General features: G+C 36.0%; 2 protein-coding genes and 1 pseudogene across 2 annotated transcripts; 2 read left to right on the forward strand and 1 right to left on the reverse strand.

The window, feature by feature from the left end:
* Positions 1-63: 63 nt before the first annotated feature.
* On the forward strand, positions 64-5,144 carry LOC125670576 (uncharacterized; annotated as a pseudogene).
* Positions 3,673-13,604, reverse strand: LOC130054092 (L-threonine ammonia-lyase-like). Its single transcript, XM_056162513.1, has 3 exons — positions 13,431-13,604; positions 5,739-6,087; positions 3,673-5,663 (listed from the first exon to the last, which is right to left on the reverse strand). Exons 1-3 carry the CDS (start codon positions 13,554-13,556, stop codon positions 5,155-5,157), a joined length of 984 nt encoding a protein of 327 aa, XP_056018488.1. The 5' UTR covers positions 13,557-13,604; the 3' UTR covers positions 3,673-5,154.
* Positions 13,605-17,960: 4,356 nt separating this feature from the next.
* On the forward strand, positions 17,961-19,070 carry LOC125668974 (craniofacial development protein 2-like). Its single transcript, XM_048903418.2, has one exon. The coding sequence runs from the start codon at positions 17,961-17,963 to the stop codon at positions 19,068-19,070; it is 1,110 nt and encodes a 369-aa protein (XP_048759375.2).
* The last annotated feature ends 1,979 nt before the right edge of the window (positions 19,071-21,049 follow it).

The following is a 21,049-nucleotide window of genomic DNA, read 5'->3' on the forward strand; positions in this document are numbered from 1 at the left end:
TAAGATGATTAAGAAAATTACTCTCAAATCCAAACTATAAATTATAGCATATTGTCCTAAATTTTATCATTAATATCATTCGTTAAATTAAAGCTTAGCACAACTATAATACATGGTATTATAATTTTTTTCTAATAGTAAGAAGTTTTGCATCAGTCTTTTTTTTTTTTAATGGTGGTTAATGTAAACAATATGGCTTCCACTAAACTATTGGACATGTCCATGCCCCAACTGCAAATGACAAATCCAGTCAATTGTGAGTTTTGAAAGATTGTAAACATTTTATGTATTATTTTATGTTTATAGCCCTTTATAATATATGTTACATACTTAGAGGAATATGCGTTAAAATGCATTTACTTCCCTTATACAGGTGTGTATCAGCTGTGTATCGTACAGGGATTCTATAAAAGATCTTGTATAAATAGGTTTCAGTGTAAGCTACTGAAGCTAGTCGTTTTCCATATCCCATGCAGTGACTTAAGTACAAAGAAAACTTGGCATTTTCTTACTGTTTTTTGAAAATTAAAATGGAATACATTGGGGGGGGGGGGGGGGGGGGGGACTCAAGATCTTTTAAATTTTCTCAAACTATAAAATGAAACTAGTTTTGCTTATAGGCCTACATGAAGTTACTAACTTTGATTTAGCAATTCTGATGTTAAATGCAATTATACGATATAAGTAACAGGTTCGTTTTTAATTTGATATTGTTATTACAGTTAATCCAGTCAAAGATCCACGTCAATGTTATACAAGAGAGGAGTTTCATAATCGGAGTAAATTATTTCCGGGCACTCAGACAAACAAACTCTTTCAAAGAAGTGCAAAGCACCCTGTCCAAGAAATTAAGCTCGAAGATCAGGAATTGAAATTAGTATCTCAACGTCCCCCAACCTCTGTGAAAAAATTCAACAGGGCACAAAGCGCAAAAAGTAGAATAGAGGGAAATTGGAAACTTGACAATAGATACAACAGCATTGAATCTCAAACTAGTGAAAATTCTAGTCATGTCAGAAAAACACTGAGCAAAGAACTGAAAAATGACTATGAAGAGCAAAATTACCAAATTGTTCCTGTTGGAGGAAAGCCTGTGCCGGTTGTAGATATTGGTGATAATGCACCATATCCATCCTATAATTTTCAAGAAAAGAAGAATTCAAAATATGAACACAGATATGATAGACCATTCTCTTTCAAAATTGAAGGGAATTTGATAGACTTCAGGGAAAATGTTACTGTTCGACCAGAGAAAGAGGACAGTTTACCAAATAAGAGAGAAAAGATTCGACCATCATCTGCAAAATGTTCCAGAGTGAAAACGGACAATATTACACCAGTTGTGTATAATATGGCCACAAATCAGCAGATTTTTGGGGAAGAGTTGCATTCAGTCAGTCACTCGAAGCAGACAACAAGTTACAAATTAGCCTGATGCCGACAGTTCATCAAACAGTTCTCATAAGGAAGGAAAGAAAAATAGGTAACGTCTGGACTATGTTAGGCGGGGGTATTGATATCTACCAGATTGTTAGAATCCTTCAATTCCACAAATGTGGGATTGGGTATTTCTACTGAGGTGATGCCAAATATCTTGTTCCCAATAAGGTAGAATTTCCCTATCCAACACAAGTAAATACTATAATAATTCATTAGCAATTTCTCTTGCAGATCTGCACCAGAAACACTAGATGCCATACTGCCATGGCTGTCCGAGTGCTACACTAAAGAGGAGCTTGGAATTGACCCCTCCCAATGCTTAGTGTTTCTTCCATCCCTCAGTGTTGACAGTTACAAAGATTTACCCATTGTACCCATGCCACAATCAGCTGGAGAAGATCTGCCATACAAAGAAAAAATCAAACCACCAGTGGTAAGCTTAACTCTACTACGTACTTTATCACAGTTCATAAAGATCACATACCCAGCAACTAAGTATCCAATATACTCTATATATATGTTCTTCTTTGAGCTGTACATGTTGACCTTCAATGCAAATTAAATCTTCTATTTCAGGTTAAGAAAAAATACAGTCATCCAACATGGGTAAGTTTATCATTTAATCATAGTACAAAAAGTTGCAGGAATATCTATTTTTCTATATCGTCGGTTACCCATAGGTGCTTCTGATCAATTATTTCTATCACTGAGGGAGCTTGTGTGGACTCAAAACCAATAGGTTTGTAATATGATTTTTCTACAACTCTTTTATTCTCGGTAACATAAATGTTTTATTCTTGTGGGTCATTTACTTGTATGATTGCTCTCTCTCTCATTGAACACAAAAGTTTTAATCAAACAATATTATTTTTAAAATAGGAATTAAATCAGTTGAATGTTACTTGACATTTCTATCTTGTAGAAAAGGAAACCTGCTGTTGATGAATGGGCTTGCAGCCACACCAAACCAGAGTCAACATCATATGGTTATGAATATGGGTAATAACTCTCTCTCTCTCTCTCTCTCTGTATATATATATTTGGAATAATAGTGTCATAACGCAGTGTGCAATACATTTGTAATTCTAAAACCCTGGACCAAGTTAATTGAGGTTAAAGTTAATACCTACATTTTCGTGATATCATAGAATATGAAACATAAAATCAGTAGGCTTTAGAAAGATATTAAGTCAGTTCTTTGTTTTCATCAGTAAAATTTATAATCTACAGAATAATGGAGCCGAGAACAGCAGCTGTGATACGGAAAGAAATTGAAGATCTTGAAAATTTAATTAAAGGTTACTGTGACTTCCACTTTTTATGAAGATCTTTAAAATTTATACAAGAATATCACCTGATCAGCATCATTTCAATCTTTGATGTAATTCTCCAATAAACAGGTATTGGGAACTTTGACAGTGACTGTATGATGGTAAAGTATCAAGCAGAGATTGAAAAATTCCGACAAACATACAGAGACACCATGGCACTTGTTCCCGAGAGGTTAGTGATATTAATTATGCAAGAGAGTTGGATAAGCATAGCCTCTCATTATCACGAGCCAGCTAACATTTCAATGCTCAGAAATATCTGTCAACAAATATAATGGACAGGCAATATTGATAGACAAATGTTTGCTATTTTTATTTCACTGTAGGCTCCTCCATTCACCTGTGCCAGTAGATACGGTAAGACAAAATGATAACTACAGTCTACTCCACTTATACTGAAGTCGCTTTATTGAACTATCTGTTATATTTAACCAAAAATAGATCTCCAGTAACATTATTTATATAGTTCAACATCGGTTATATTAAAAACTTTGGATAAAATGACCAATTAAGGTTGGTCTCCTGAATTTCAATATATCCAAAGTAGACTGTAATTGTAATACAAAATATAATAGGTTGTATGTGTGAATCTAGCTGATTCCAAGACCAGCTCATTTATTTTTGTCAGACAAGAGTTCCTTGGTATATTCTGGGTTTAGCTAATTCACATTTTCTATCTAAAGTTCTGGTCTAAAATTGATTCAATCTGATTAAAATAAGATATTTGATCCACTCCCAAATCTGATAAGATTATATGGAGCAGATAAAAGATCTTATTTCAATCAGATTATGTCAAACTGTTTTTGATTTTTATTTGATGTACTGGAACCCCATCACAGTTTGAACCGTGTAATTTCAGTAACATCTTAAAGCATGATAGAGTTTTGACACAGTGCTTCGACATCACATAAAAAATAGTCTTTTTATTGATAGATTATTTTTAATTTTAATAAAACCATCAAAATTCATTATACACATCTTTATATAATTCTAGAATTGTGAAATAAAAATAATCACTATTTTCAATATCGATTAACAAATTTTTGAAAAAGACTTTTTTACATACAGGAATCTTTTACATGACCGTGTAATGAAAAATCAGTTTGAGCACCCAATTATGACTTAATTAGGACTAGTATACATCAGGTAAATACATTTGTATTATGCATAAATCATATAAATATACAATGTATAATTAATAACCATTGTTTTCATCCACAGTTTGGCCTTCGACAGTTCTATAAGGAACATGACGAGATCATGTTTGAGATACGTCGTCAACATTCTCTCTGTATTCAGGAACTTGTACAGTTAGAGTCGGACGCAGAGATTGAAAGTGACAGGAAATATTTCAAATACGTTGTTTCCATCACTTGAATACTAGTTAAATAACAATGTTACTGACTAGATGACTATAACCATTAGATTAAGAAGTTCTTGACAGGGTAGCCTTAGGTTCTGCAACTACGACCATGCATTGATGGGTGGATAAAGTGTTACAATATTTCTAAACTCCATCTTTTGTAGCAGAGTTGGATGCATAGTGAAGAAAGGCAAATCTAATATTTGAAGTAGACTTGTAGTAAATAGTTAATCTGGTGCTAGATTTCATTAAAAATCTGTTAAAAAAAACTAATGCACAGAGAAAAATGTCAGCGGGTCCCAGTAGATACAGGTGTTTCACTTGTACTGTTTTGTACTAGACTAAGTACACACTATTATGTGCACCCAATGATGAAAACATATTATAATATTCATACTTGTTTTACCATGGAAAGCAGTGTGTAACATTGTAAGTACATGTAGCTAGTAGAACTGTTGCACATGTAGCTAGTAGAACTGTTGTGCATGTAGCTAGAACTGTTGTACATGTAAGGAAACTTATCTAGGGAGAAGATTTAAGAACCAGTCAAAATTCAGACAACCCAAGTATTATGTGAAACATTATGGGAAGTAGTTTAACTGCAATTTTTAATCAATTTTGTATTCAAAAATATTAATTAGACAAAATGCAATGAGACTTCTCTCTTCTTCTTTTTTCATAATGATGAAACATTTTGTGCATTGACTTACTTTTTCAGATATTCTGAGTTATAAAATTTATTTTATGACATATTCCATACTACTGCTACTTTAGGAATTTTCATATAAGATATACACCATGCATCATTGCTTCTGAAGCATCATCATGACATTTTTTGTTCTAATCTTTTGGGGATAAAGTACAGAAATTTTGTATGTTATACTACTGGGCATTTTGTCATGTACGGTTCAGGGCTAGAATCTCAAACAGTGCCAAATTAATTCTAGTGATAATTGTAATTTACTTCATGTAAAACGGCTTCATTAGAATAATAAAAATTTTAAAAATGAGTACTGTTTGTCATTGCGGAATTTTACCCTCCAATGCCTGTACCAATTTATTGGTATCAATATTACCGCCAGATATGACGCACACGATATTCCCGCCAAGTCTGTTTGCAAACTTTGGAGACATTGCTGCAGCCACAGTTGCAGCACCAGCACCTTCTGCTATCACGTGATTCCGTTCGGCAATCAGCTTTACAGCATCCGCAACTTCTTGTAGCGTCACAACCAAAGAGTCATCCACCAGGTGACTTACGAGAGGCCACATAGCTTCCAGTACCGACTTGCCACCCATTCCATCCACAAAGCTTGCCGTGTAATCGCAGGTGGAGGGCTTCCCCAAGTCAAACGACAGCTTTAAAGGCGATGCTGTATTTACTTCGCATGCATACACTTGAGCTCTGGGTCTGCGAGATCTCACGGCAGATGCCACCCCCGAAATGAGACCGCCTCCACCATAGGGACAAATGACGACATCAACATCAGGCAAGTCCTCCACAATTTCTAGCCCTATGGTACCATTACCTGTTTAAAAAGCTCAATATATCATCGATTGATTGTTTCGTTTATTGTTAGATTTATTTTGAAAATCCAACTTACCAGCGATAACTGCGGGGTCACAGACGGGATGCACGAATTTCCCTTTCATTCCGTCGTAATGGTGAGTTTGGAGAACTTCCCACCATTTTTCAAAAGGCACTTTCAAACTATTTCCACCTAGTCGTTCGATTGCCTCTAATTTAGTCAATGGTGCATGATTGGGCACAATTATATCACAGGGGATTCCCCTTTTTCTGGCATTCCAAGCAAGACCCTGAGCAAAATTTCCAGCGCTTGCGGTATACACACCATCCTTCAATTCATCTTGAGAAAGGTTTGCCAAGGCATTACCAGCCCCTCTGATTTTGAAGGACCCAATAGGCTGTAAATTTTCAAGCTTTAGGAATACCTGTCAATAATAGAAAAAGAAAATATTTTTTGAAAGACAACTGAAGCACAATATCTTGATCTAACCGAACACGAACATTGTTATGTATATGTAGTACACTCCTGAATTTCTGCATCGTCGGAAACCCACGGTTGATTACGCTTCGTTCCAGTCTTCATCACCCTTGGGTCTATTCATTCCTACTCGCTCGTTCTCATGAATAATTAATTGAGTAATTTGATTGGGCGCTCATAGCACACCCTGAGCGAATTTGTCCAATCAACACCTGATCTCCGGCTAGGATCTATATGAAATACCAGATTGCATGAATCTTAAATATTGCTGCATGTTGTTTTATTATTTTAATGTTGATGTATATGTTTTATATTCGGTAAAAAGCTCTATAGAGCTTGTGTTATTTGTGTTTTATACATGCCGAATTGAAATAAAGTTTTCTTATCTTATAACAAGACGCTTTCAGCCCAATTTCGGTATACACTATAACGATTACTTTGATTGGACATTTTTTAAATATTTATGAGAACAAGCGAGTAGGAATGAATGGGCCCATGGGTGATGGAGAGAGGAACGGGGCGTAATCAACCGTGGGTTTCCGACAAAGGAATTTCTGTAGTGACTTGTTTTACAGAGACTGCAGAACTTTCTATATCTGCACGTATAATCTTTAGCACTTGACTATGGATGGACCTTGTAATGACATTCATCAAAATGAATGACGGATTTATTTGATGGAGACACTGAAAGAAAGTTTTGACACTTGCTACAAACATTTGGACACACGGATGTACATGTTTATATACACTATACTCATTCTACATGTAATTACAGACAATAAAGAAGTTGGTGGATCTTAGAAATTATACAAAACGTCTTTCTTTTATCTATCTGGTTTCATATTGGACAGAATGATACATGTAGTTAGATGGAACTCATCCGCCAGGTTAATACTGTCGCTTGAGGGCATGAGAAACCCAAAAGCAAATCTCGATCCTCCATGCAGGTAGCGTGTTTCACCATAAAAAATTACCGAATTCAGAAGCACTTGTACAAAACTGTTACTAACTTACATTCCAGAAAGTAGAGAGGGGTGGGGGACACATCTGAGTGAACTCGGGTGCCGAACAAACCAGAAACGTGAAACCAAGACAAACTTCAGACTGAAAGTCAATGTGGAAAGATTCATAACACCGTAACTGAGCTAATATATACATGTATTTGTCATTTATTCATTGAAAATAAATGGCGAAGTAAAAATTGACCAAAGTGAATATAGAGTAAAGACTAGAATTTTCACAAATCATCACAAACCATAGGACATGCTGATCATTAGAAGTGGAAGCAGAAGTTGGTTATGATAATGAAGACTATGATTGAGACTGGAGAGGGAAATTGAAATGCCGAACGACTCAATCATTACCAGAAGATAGCACCGAAATCCCATCGATTACATCTAAATCTAAATCAACAGACGGTTCAGTGAGAGACACCGGAACAAGCTGGTCTGCAGACAGCAATCACTGTCTGTAGCAGAAGCCACAGTATAGCTCAAAATCCAAGAAAAGATTTAAAACTGCGATCAAATCAGACGGGGAATTCTGTTAGCAACTAAAAACAGCTGTCAGGTGTCCTGACCTGGAGGAAATAGTAGAAAGTAGCGAGTCAGTAAATAACAAACTACTACACGAATTACGTCACTGGATACACAGGAAAGATCACAGAGGCCTGGGTTGGAGATGAGGCTTGGAAAATAATATATTAATATAGACAACAATTAATAAGGTGGTTTTTTTTTTAAAAAGTCGATATTATCAAATACAAATATTCTGAATAAAAAGAGAAGTGAAAAGAAAAATAAGGGCGCAAAGGAGCGCTGACACACATGTATTGTAAAAGACAGAAGGACAGCCAGTTCACAGCACGTGGGCGCTCTATGTACATCTATAACCACTGTAATAAAAATAGGTGGGCGCTCTATGTACATCTATAACCACTGTAACAAAAATAAGTGGGCGCTCTATGTACATACATGTATCTATATCCACTGTAACAAAAATAAGTGGGCGCTCTATGTACATATCTATATCCACTGTAACAAAAATGAGTGGGCGCTCTATGTACATCTATATCCACTGTAACAAAAATAAGTGGGCGCTCTATGTACATTTATATCCATTGTAACAAAAATAAGTGGGCGCTCTATGTACATTTATATCCATTGTAACAAAAATAAGTGGGCGCTCTATGTACATTTATATCCATTGTAACAAAAATAAGTGGGCGCTCTATGTACATTTATATCTATTGTAACAAAAATAAGTGGGCGCTCTATGTACATCTATATCCACTGTAACAAAAATAAGTGGAATGCAGAGAAACATCATGAAAAAGTACAATGGCAAAATATAACAAGGAAATACGTAAATAAAACAAAGACGGGAAGAGAAGTGAATTTTATCTCAAGTGAAACAAGATGGCTCAACAAATTAAGAATTACGGAAAAGACATGGAAATAAAAAACGAAAGGTATAGACACATCATCCTAGAAAAAGACAAGAGGCCCACAGGCCTTATCGGTCACCTGAATACTAGTGAAAAAGTATCACAAATTCCATGGGCTATGAAATCTAGAAAAAAAATTCCTGTTTTGAATATCTAAGCTAAATTCTAATGTTCAGCAACAGTATAAACAAAATGTGTTCTTAAAACTTCACTGCCCTCATAAGTGCATACACTGATGAAAGGCTTTAAATAATAGGTGTATTTACATTAAAACATCAAAAGATATGACTAATCCTAAAGTCATAACCCTGGGTTATGAAATTCACCATTTTTGTACATCCTTTTCTGCTATTCCTAAGTATGCATTTAGATTTTATACAGTATCAGCAAACTTACACATACATGTACTATATACTAAGTTTGGTCCCACCCTGGGGTCAGAACCCTTACTCTGGAGAAAATCAAATTTATAATTTTGGTAAAAGACTACCTGCTCTATCCATTTAGCACTATATACCAAGTTTGGCCCCACCCTGGGGTCAGAACTCCTACCCTGGGGATCATGAAATTTATAATTTTGGTAGAGGCCTTCCTGCTCTACATCACTATGCATTTAGTTTTTCTTGCATGTGTGTGGTTCTTGAGAAGAAGATTTTTGAAAATTTATCAATTTTGGACAGTTTTTGCCCCGCCCCTAAGGCCATGGGGGGGAAGGAATCCTGAAATTTACGCTCCCCTTGTTCCAAATATGTTTCATACCAAATTTGAAAAGAATTGGAATGATCGTTATCAAGATGTTAAAAATGTTTATTGTTCACACATTTAATAACTGACCATTTTGGCCCCACCCTGATACCAAACCCCCTACCCCTGGGATCATCAAATTTACAATTTTGGTAAAGGACTACCTGTTCTTTCTAAATATCTATTTACAGTAAAATATCTGTATCTCGAATATGGTTTATCTCGAATACCCTGCTTGAGTCGAAGTCGACCGCCGGTCCCGGCCGTTTTCCCTATATAAATGATTTTATAAACTTCTGATATTTCGAACACGATAATCTCGAATACCCTGCTTATGTCGAAGTATTTTCAAGGTCCCATGCCCTAAATTCACCTGGTTTATCTCGAAGTGCAGTCAATTTTCCGCTCTGCTTACCATACCTGACGTCGTCAAGTCACACATTCACGCCCGCGATTACACCAATAATAATTACTAACCGCTAATCCACGCTCGCCTTTTGCGAGTAGTCCCAGGTCGCAATAATTGGTTCAACAGCTTGGGTGATTAGTGAAGCCTTCCAGTATTATGCATAAAGTTCACCACCAATTATGAACTAAGACGCCCGATTTCAGGGGTAGTGTTTTGAATGATACACGCTATATCATTAACATTTGGGTTAGATAAACGCACACAATCGCCGAAGTGCGCTTGAAGGTAATGCTCACAATAATGATAATGCATTTAATAATACATGATTCATCTTTGAAACATCAAATATCCTCCTTGAAAAAAATACATACTCAAGATCGATTTTGGATATCTCGAATCCCCGGATATCTGGAAGTTTTTTCGAAGTCCCTCGGACTTCGAGATCGAGATATTTTACTGTACTTTCAATTTAGTATCAATAGCACTAAAGAAGATGTTATTTAAATGTTTTACACATTAACACTATATACCACGCTTGCCCCCACCCTGGGGTCAGAACCCCTACCCCGGGGATCATGAAATTTACAATTTTGGTAGAGGCCTTCCTGCTCTTCATCACTATGCATTTAGTTTTTCTTGCATGTGTGTGGTTCTTGAGAAGAAGATTTTTGAAAATTTGTCAATTTTGGGCAGTTATTGCCCTCCCCCTAGGGCCCCAGGGGTGCTGGAGTCCTGAAATTTACAATATATGTCCCCCTTGTCCCAATGATGCCTCATACCAAATTTGAAAAGAATTGGACTGGTAGTTATTAAGAAGAAGTTAAAAATGTTCAATTGTTAATGCACGACGGACGACGACAGACGACAACCAATTGCAATAGATATGTATACATTTCCCAATTTTCCTTACAAACTGTACATAATGAATGCTGTGGGGATCCGGGTTAGAATAAGTCCTCAGGGACTAATCCTTGTAGGCAATGGGTCTGACGAGTCCGCCGTTATGCTTCCAGTGTGTCCATGGCTAAGCTCTGGTGAAGGCACGAGATGAAGCCCCTGGTGTTATAGAGTAGACCCCCCCCCCCCCCCCCCCCTCAGTTGGTTTCCCCGCCGGAAAATCTACTTTATGCCTGGTCATTTAGTATTACTGTAGGATAATGTAGGATCCAGAGAGGTATTTACGACCTATGTTGAACATTCAAAAGTTATTCTCTCTTCACCATTTGATTAATAGTCTATCAACTTATGAAAGTCCTTTTAAATTTAGATTGAACTAGTTTTTATGTGTTTAGAAAGACTCTATTTTCCTCCTGGTGTTAGCTAGGTTGCACTGTGACTTTACAAGTATATACTCAAGAGTAGGATATACATGTATAACTAAACCCGCTCTTTTTCTCGCTTGTACTTCATTTACATATATGTATAAAAGTTTCTTTTAATTAGTTTAAAGTACTCAATTTATCATCTGATAGATATTTCTAATTCAATGTATAGCACGCATTAATTCCATTATTCATTAAGAATTTTTAAATAATTAGAACTGATAATTGTGTTTAGAAAGCCTGTTACATGTGTAAGGATATGAGTTCATGAAATGATTGCTGAATTTTTAACATTAAGGAAGAGTTATTTAAAATTAGGATTGTATTGCGTATGGGATAATATCGACCAAAATAATTTTGATTCTATATACTATTATTATACAACAAAGGATGCAAAACATCTTTTCTATGGTATCGCATTCTTCTAACGGGCAGTTTTATCAATGTGTTATTAATGGATTTGGTTTATAATCATACTTCACAAAAGCAATTAATTTCAAATATGGAAAACAAATAACTAAGTTTAGAATTTCTTATCATAGGTTAATATCGAAGTTAGCAGGAATATATCATTCTTTAGTTCCACTTTATTTTGAAATTTCCATTTTACTTAGATATCAGAAAAGTATAAATTTAAATGATAGACCATGTGTGTTTAAATTAGTCAATTCACTCAGTACAAAACATCCTCACAAGGCAAGGTTTGTGTGGAGGGTACTTAATCACAAAACCTTGACTTGTGAGGATGTGTGGTGGGTACGTAATCACAAAACCTTGACTTGTGTGGAGGGTACGTATAATCACGAAACCTTGACTTGTGAGGATGTGTGGTGGGTACGTAATCACTAAACCTTGACTTGTGAGCATGTGTGGTGGGTACGTAATCACAAAACCTTGACTTATGAGGATGTGTTGAGGGTATGAATAAAAAAACCTCGACTTGTGAGGATGAGACAAGTGTAACAAGACAAATTATTCCAATATACAATGGGGAAAAAAACAGCTACCGAGAGGAGAGATATATTGATCAGTCTCTGGAGATCAAATTGATTCCGAGGGCCGCGAATGTATCGAATATTGCTCTGCCAGGTGGCTTGGTATCACTATTTTGTTCCGATTATTTGCAGATTTTAACTGTTGAAAGTCCACATTAGAGAAAATAATATTTGCTCGAATTTCTAACAACGTCCATGCACCTGCTTCAGATCCATAGCGAAACGACTTGCACGTTTTGCACGGGCTGTAATATTCTACTTTAGGGTCTGTACGAACTATGGCCATGGGTGTGGCTTAATCTTGTACGGAACGATTGGTTCACGAAACAGTTTGCACGGAATGCAGAACGGCCTGCATTGAACGGTGAACAATTTGAACGGAAAGATGAACGTGCACGGAACGAAGCAGAATGCTTTGGAGGCCGTGTAGTAGCATGCTTTAGGGCGTTAAAAGACAGTCACGTGATCAGCGCGTGACTCGTTAAGGAAAGAAAGTCAGAATATTGAAAATATATTCATCCCTCCCAGCCCAAAGGCCGTAAGCGCCAAGCATAGGCATAAATTTTGGAGCCCTTCACAGGCAATGGTGACGCCTCCATATGAGTGAAAAATTCTCGAGCGGGACTTTAAACAATATTCAATCAATCAATCAAGATACATAATATTATGTTAAAGTTAAACTTTAATAAAGATATCAATACTACGGTATTCTATAGATAAAATAAAACGCAAAATTCGATTAAATATGTATATAAAAATCTTTATCGTGACACGGGACCTCGGTTTTTGCGGTCTCATCCGAAGGACCGCCCCATTTAGTCGCTCTTACGACAAGCAAGGGGTACTGATCGAGGACCTATTATAACCCGGATCCCCACGGGATTATGTATCTTGAAGTACATGTACTAAACAGAGCATTTATAATTACCGCATTATAAATAACAAATTTATACACATCTCAAAATACAGATTTTATCTTGACACGGAGTATGCATATGCTGATTGTGCATTACTATATACAAGTTTCAGATAAGGGTGATATATATTGAGCTGTTCACAATGAAGGGATTTTGTATTCAAAAGAGAGAGAATTAAAAACCTTTTGGCTTTCCATAGTAAACAATCGAATTAAGTGGAGCGGATCTAGGAGCTGATTATCGTCAGCTGACAAGCCTTCTTAATTCTTTTAAAAAATGAATCTCGCTTAGATATCAGCATTTTTATAGTTTAAAGTCATGGACACAGTTAAGTATTGCAAAGCTGCATCTTAAATAATGTCCCCACCTACACACTTGGAAACTATCGAAATAAAAGGTCTTCTACGTACATGTACATGTATATATAAACAGTGGATATCTATTTCAGTATAGTTACCTTTTTGCCTGGCACATTGACATTAAGAGGAACGAGCGGAGTTCGTATGACGGATTCTCCTAAATTTTCTTTGGCCGCTAATATTGTCTGAAAGGGAATGTTATCAGTCAGCGTTGGGGAATCCATCGTACTAAAAACATATATCAATATAGAGTCATCTTTCTTTGTTGGCTGTTTTTCGGCGCCAAAATATGAAATTTCAATGTAATCTGATATGGATGGAAAGGAGAGGATATTTTGATATTGAAAATTTTCAAAGTTAATTCAATTATTTAGTTAAAAATAATTAGATAGTTGGTATAATGGGTACTAAAAACCGGGCCGGGTCACCTTTGTAATCCGAATTTTTTTTTTTTTTTTTTTTTTTAGTTTTCTTCGTTACTTTATTTTTGTTTGATGTGAAACTTCTTAATCCTAGTCTGAATGATACATTGGATCTTCGCTACAAAAATTACGATATAATACTGTGAAAATATCAACGATTCTTTATTTCAGGTTGGTAAAATGGGTAGCGAGAAAAAATACACAGTTTTCTGTAATTACGACTGATATATGTGACACAACAATGAAACTACACATGATTTCGATAGATATCATGATAATTCATCACCAAAATGCTGCAGTACCTCTTATGTGAGTCTTATATCTTTGATATTTACGATTCATTAAAATCCGGGTCAAAAGGAAACCGAATACGGGTAACCATGACCGAATATTAAAATTCCGAATAAAATGAGGGTTACTTTCATCTTCGACGCATACTAAACGTAATTCAGATTTCCATCAATATTACTAATTATGAATGGATTCACTTTGATCTCACAATTAAAAATATTGCGATTAATTAGGCTAATCAAAAACATCAGCAACTAAATCGGAATAAATAACGCCGGTCCGGGTCAACCGCATCCGGTTTCCTCTTGGCCCGGTTTTGGAAAAATCGCCGATAAGTGAAATAAAAGGCAATGAAATGGTCAAATAATGCATTCAGTATCAAATTCAACTCTCTGTGAATTAAAATACTGCAAGGTTTTCAGCAGCAGGTGCATATTTTACAGAAAATATACAACAATGTGTGTTCTGGTCCCGCTACCCATTTTACCAACCAAATTTAATTAATACAATCATTGCATTCTTTATCTGTATCATGTGCTGAATTTTGTACCGAAGACTAAATGTATCATTAAAAATATATTCTGTAAGTTTCAAAACAAACAATGACATATCAACGAAGAAAACTAAAGAAATCGTGTTACGAAGGTGACTCGGCCCGGTTTTTATTACCCATTTTACCAACACTCAAAAATATACAGTTTTAGAAAAAAGTAATGTGGGGAAAAATTCAAAATAAACCCCGTCCCTGTTAGACTCGAGCTTACGATCTACAGACCAATAGTCGATACGTTAACCTACTGAACGACCGCGCTAGGCAATCAAAGGGAAGTAATCCAGTATGAATGATGTGTTACTTCTCCTTTTAAAAGCAATTCACTGTACATGTATACCACAGGCACCTGTTTCTGTAAATAAGTTATGACGTCTGCATTATTGGTATAAAGACGTCATAACTTATTTACAGAAACAAATGCCTGTGATGTATACATACACACAGTAAAATGTTGGGCGTTGTATGGTTGGTAGGTCCAGCTATAATGCTATCTTCTAATACGAATGTATAACACACAAAGCAGCCTTTTTGTTTTGTTTTGAACATATTTTATTGTATATACCATATACAAAAGGATTAGAAACAAGTTCTTGCAACTTACGAGTTCTTCTCCTTATAAAAATAGAATAGCACACAATTGTCATTTAATATACAGTAAATAGTTCATACAATAATGGTACATATAGGTATATTCTATAAGTAGTAGTACAATATAGCATTAATTGAATCTTTTGGTTTCTTGAATGTACGTCTGAACATTTGAAAAAAATAAATTTATTTAGTTCAATAGATAAAACATTATCACCCCGAAGTAGTACATGTGTATCAATTATTACCAAATCATTTAACCTTAGCAATCTATCCATTAATTTATATCTAGCATTTGAATACTTATTACAAGTAAAGAAAAAGTGGTATGCATCTTCACGCATGCCACATTAACACAACGGGGTATCAACAATATTGCGTCTATACAGATCATAATTCAGAACACATGCATGTCTTAGTTTGGTATGAATTATATTCAGGAAACGAGAACCATATGAAAAGTATGTAGGTGGTTTAGAATTATTGATATTATTAGAGCTAATACATGTACTTTTACGGAATTGTTTAATTGAAGAAGCCTGTCTTGATTCAATATTAAGAGAATTCCACATTGATACAGCATCTGGAACGAATGATTTTTTTATAAAGTTCAAGTCTACATTTTGGTACTGTATAGTTGTCTCCATTACGGAGATTGTACGTGGACTTTTTGTTTGTTTTATTAGGTATTGTTTCTTTTAGATACTGCGGAACCTCATTATTATGAATTTTGTACATAGTAATTAGTTTAGCGGTTGCTCTTCTAAAAGACAGAGGTTCTAAACCAGTTTCTAAATACAAAGAATCTCTAGACTCTAGTATAGGAAGGCCAGTAATAATTCGCGCTGCACATAATTGGACTTTTTCTAGCATATCACTATCGGATGAAGTACATCCATCCCAAACATCAGACGCATATTCTAAAGCTGGTCTTATGAAAGTAGTATACATTTTGAAAAGAATGTCTCTTCCTAATGTAAATTTTAGTTTTTTAAGAAATCCTAGTTTTTTGTAAGCCGTACTTGTTATTGTATTTATATATAATGAGACCAACCCATATCGCTTGAAACAAACAATCCAAGATGTCTGTGCACTGGCACATACTCCAACTGACAATGTTGAAAGAATAATTTAGGAGGATCAGTGTTTGGAGTGCTAGCGCCATATCTATTATGATATCTTCTATGCAAGTAGAGGGTATAAGAAATGTTTAATTAACTGTGGATTTTTTTTTATCATAGTACATCTAAATCACTTAGTAGAATTTTTAACACGTGACTTTACGGAACCTGTTTTCCAGCGCATCATCATGGAAAAGAACAATATCCCATGCATGCAGAGTTCTCTCAGAATGTACGAGTCGATGGTAGAGAATGAGAGAAAAGGTTATTTTTAGTGAAGGCCGATACACGTGCATTGTGTATAGTCTGCTGTTCTATTAAGAATTTATTTTTCGTCGAGGCTATATCGATTGATCTTTGTGTATTCTGTTAGTTGTTCTGCGAATGAAGACTAGTCCATTCATCATTGCTAATTTTGTAGTTAATTATATACAAGTATAAGCTTCATCAATGTAAAACAAATGAAGGTATTTTAGGCTACTTGTAAAAATATCATTACGTGGAACACGTACATACTATACAATTAGTCTGTAAAATATCTATTTTGTATTGCTTATAGGAGTAATGAGATTGACCACTGTTCGTTATCTTCACCTTTCATAGCTATACCTGAAAATTCTTGTTTTTTGGCACATTTTTATTACTCGTGAAAAAAGCTATAATTATCGGGGATTTAAATGTGAAATAATTCTCGAGACTTCTGCTCTATATAACTCCCAGAATGCCGCACTATGGCACCGAAGCATGCGCATTAGCTGCAAAAACACTAACGTATCTGTATGGCAAAACCTTTTACTATTTATTCGAAAAATAAGATATCTTTAAATAGAGATATCTCTTATTTTAAAGAGATATCTCTTTTAAATGAGAGATATCTCTCAATTTTAAGAGATACCTCTCTTAATAAAAAGATATCTCTCATTTAGAGAAATATCTCTTTTATTTTTAGCTTTAAGAGATATCTCTCAAAGAGAAAGAGATATCTCCCAAGCGTAAAGAGAGTTAAAGAGATATCTCTTGTTTAAAGAGATATTTCCCTTGCGTAAAAGGATTTCTCTCTAACCTTCAGAAATACCTCTACAACAGAATAGAGGTATCTCTCTAGTGTAAAGAGATATATCTCTTATTTAAAGAGATATCTTATTTTACGAATAAATAGTAAAAGAGCTTGCGATATATATGCTATCACCCGAGGGCGCTAGTAACAATATTCCTACGCAGTGAACATTTATAACATCAGAACCAAACACAATGTAAATTCCGGATACATACATAACGTTGGTTTTTTGGTGGGTGGGTGGGTGTTTTGTTTTGTTTTTGGGGTTTTTGTGTGTTTTTTTTAGCCTAGGATAATTGAATTCACTATACAAGATAAGGGGTCGACAATAACAGCATATGGGGGTCAAAAGTGCTGGTTATGGTCCCGGTGAGAGTTGCTGACGCCACAAGGCTTCTCTTGCTAAATACCAAGAAATGCCTACCGTCTCAAATAGGTTCTGCCAGCAAAATCACATGTCACACCTCCTCGTTGGTGGCCCTGGAAATACTTGTAGCTGAGTGACAGTGGCGTAAGGCGAGTCTCTGGTGCCTTCAGATATCTCGAATCTGTGGCTAAGGGATGGAATAACCCCGACAGAAAACCACCGGTCCTCCATGTCTAGGGAGCTGAGCTCAGGGCTGACAACCCTGACTTGTAAGAAAATAATTGTTACAGAAACAGCAACGAGGAACTTATCTATAACTGTGGAAGAGAACCTTCCAAGTGCCAACATAGGAACAAGTATGACTGATGGTAGTGAAAGCCATGAGGAAGCTACCAACACGACAAAGGAGGCCCTTAACACGGCCAAGACAAAAACCCGAATTGGTTTTTGGAATGTAAGAACAATGTACGCTGCAGGGAAAGTAGCACAGATAACAGCAGAAATGCAGCGTTACAAGCTACACATCTTAGGCATAAGTGAAAGCAGATGGACAGAATTTGACAAGATAAGAACAACAACAGGAGAGACAGTGTTATACTCTGGGAGAGAAGATGGAAAACATCATGAAGGAGTAGCCTTTATTTTGAAGAAAGGAATTGAAAAGACATTGATGGAGTGGAAACCAGTAAACAGCAGATTGATTATTGCAAGATTTAAAGGAAAACTAATCAACATGACGTTGTTCCAGTGTTATGCCCCAACTAACGATAGCAGCGAAGAGTCTAAAGATGCATTTTACGAACAAATTCAGAACGAACTGGACAGAACACCACAACATGACATCAAAATTATTATGGGAGACATGAATGCAAAAGTTGGATCCAGCAACATGCATTATGATAGAGCAATGGGAAAACATGGTTGTGGCTACATGAACGAAAATGGTGAAAGATTAGCAGAGTTCTGTACCACAAATAACTATGTCATAGGAGGTACCCTTTTTCCACATCGTGACATCCATAAACTTACCTGGTATTCTCCCAACCATAGAGTCAAGAACCAGATAGACCACAGCATGATAAACGGAACCTGGAGACGATCTCTGCTAGATGTAAGAGTCAAAATAGGTGCTGACATAGAGAGTGACCACCATCTAGTAACTGCTCTTATCAAACTCAAACTTCGAGGGACTAAGCAAGTACAAAAAACAGTTAGACGTTTCGATATTGATAGGCTCAAAGATACCAGAGTCAAGAATGAATTCTCCATCCAAGTCAAAAACAGATTTCAAGCACTTCAAAACCTACCAAAACTAGATAAAAGAGACTCCATTGATTAAAAAATAGGAAAGAGTGGCCGATATATACAGAAAAAGCAGTGAAAAATGTATTGGTTTTAGACAACAACAGAAAACCAAGGACTGGATAACACCTGACACATGGGCAAAGATCAGTGCAAGAAGAGATATGAAAAAAATTAAAAAATGAATGAGGCTAAATCATCTAGATTGAAAGAAAGGTTACAACTTGAATATAGTGAAATACAACGGGATGTGAAGAAAATGACCCAAACAGATAAAAGATCATACATGGATATTTTGGCATCAAAGCAGAGGAAGCAGCAAATAAAGGAGAACAAGGCAACCTATACAAAATTACAAAGACTATTTGTGGTAAGAGCAAGACATCCTCAAATGTACCTATCAAAGACAAACAAGGGAAACTATTAACATCAGAAAAAGAACAAGAGATACGCTGGACAGAACATTTTAAGGAAATACTGAACAGAGCTTCTCTTCAAGAACCAGAAATCCAGGAGCCTGGTGAAGATCTTGATATCAGCATAGAACCACCAAATAAATATGAAATTATAGCTGCCATTAAACGAATATCAAATGCGATTGACAACTTATTGCGAAACGAACAAGCAGGTTTTCGCCCAGGTATAGGATGCACAGACCAAACATTTACACTACTCAATACCATTCAACAGTGTTATGAATGGCAAAGAAAACTTTGCATCAATTTTGTTGACTTCGAGAAAGCATTCGATAGTATCCACAGAGAAAGCCTATGGAAGATTGTTAGATCTTATGGAATGCCGCAACACCTTATCCAGCTAATTAAGAGTTTCTACAACAATTTCAAGTGTACAGTTGGTAACAGTGATCTACACTTTCAAGTAAAAACAGGCGTCCGTCAAGGCTGTGTTATGTCATCAACACTTTTTATCATAGCCATTGACTGGGTAATGCGTCAGACAACATCAAATTCTAACAGAGGCATTAGATGGGGCATACACTCAACACTAGAAGATCTAGACTTCGCCGATGACATTGCCATGCTCTCTCACACGCATCAGCACATACAAGAGGAAACCAACAGACTACAAAATTATGCAGGACAAATTGGATTGAACTTCAATGTCAAGAAGACAGAAATCATGACATTGAACATCAGTAGACCATCACCAGTCATGTTAGGCGAGCAAGAACTGCCTAATATCAACACTTTTACATACCTTGGCAGCGTGGTAAGCGCAGATGGTGGTGCAGAGGCAGATATCTAACTAAGACTCTGCAAAGCAAGGACAGCCTTCAAGAACCTACAAACTGTATGGAGATCAAGGCAGTACACCATCCACACTAAACTCCATCTTTACAGAAGTTGCATCCTGCCAATATTATTATATGGGTCTGAGTGCTGGAGGATAACAGAATGTGACCAACAGAAGTTGTTAACCTTACATGTAAAACTTATACGGTACCAATTTTGATGCACCAGATGCGCATTTCGACAAATAATGTCTCTTCAGTGATGCTCAACCGAAATACAAAGAGTCTGAGGAGGATCTTAAGAATCTTCTGGCCACAGAAGATATCAAATGAAGACCTTCTCAACAGATGTCAACAAGAAGACATGGCCATGATCATAACAAAGAGATGATGGAAATGGATAGGCCATGTCCTTCGTAAAAACCAAGATAACATCTCAAGAACAGCCCTCTTTTGGACACCTGAGGGGAAACGAAAGAGAGGAAGGCCGAAGATAACATGGAGACGAACAGTAGAAGCAGAGATCAAATCTTACCATCAAACCTGGGGAACTCTGCAAAAGAAGGCACCCGACAGACAGAGATGCAGAGACTCCGTTGCTGCCCTACACGTCAGAAAGCGTAATGGGCAGTAAGTAAGTAATAACAGCATATCAAAAGTGCTAGAGATCATTTCAATTTTTTTAGATTGTATAATGGACAAAAATATACTACATACCGATCATTCATATTATCATTATCATTATTATCATCATTATGATAGTA

Source organism: Ostrea edulis, chromosome 4 (genome assembly GCF_947568905.1).
Source record: "Ostrea edulis chromosome 4, xbOstEdul1.1, whole genome shotgun sequence".
NCBI classification, from domain to species: Eukaryota; Metazoa; Mollusca; class Bivalvia; order Ostreida; family Ostreidae; genus Ostrea; species Ostrea edulis.

Excerpts from the sequence above, each read along its gene's own strand:
- LOC130054092 (XM_056162513.1), bottom strand. The coding sequence starts at position 13,556 with ATGGATTCCCCAACGCTGACTGATAACATTCCCTTTCAGACAATATTA. Across the intron at positions 6,088-13,430 it reads TCAATGTGCCAGGCAAAAAG|GTATTCCTAAAGCTTGAAAA; the intron begins GTAACTATACTG and ends TATTATTGACAG. Across the intron at positions 5,664-5,738 it reads TGACCCCGCAGTTATCGCTG|GTAATGGTACCATAGGGCTA; the intron begins GTAAGTTGGATT and ends CTTTTTAAACAG.
- LOC125668974 (XM_048903418.2), top strand. The coding sequence starts at position 17,961 with ATGTCTAGGGAGCTGAGCTCAGGGCTGACAACCCTGACTTGTAAGAAA.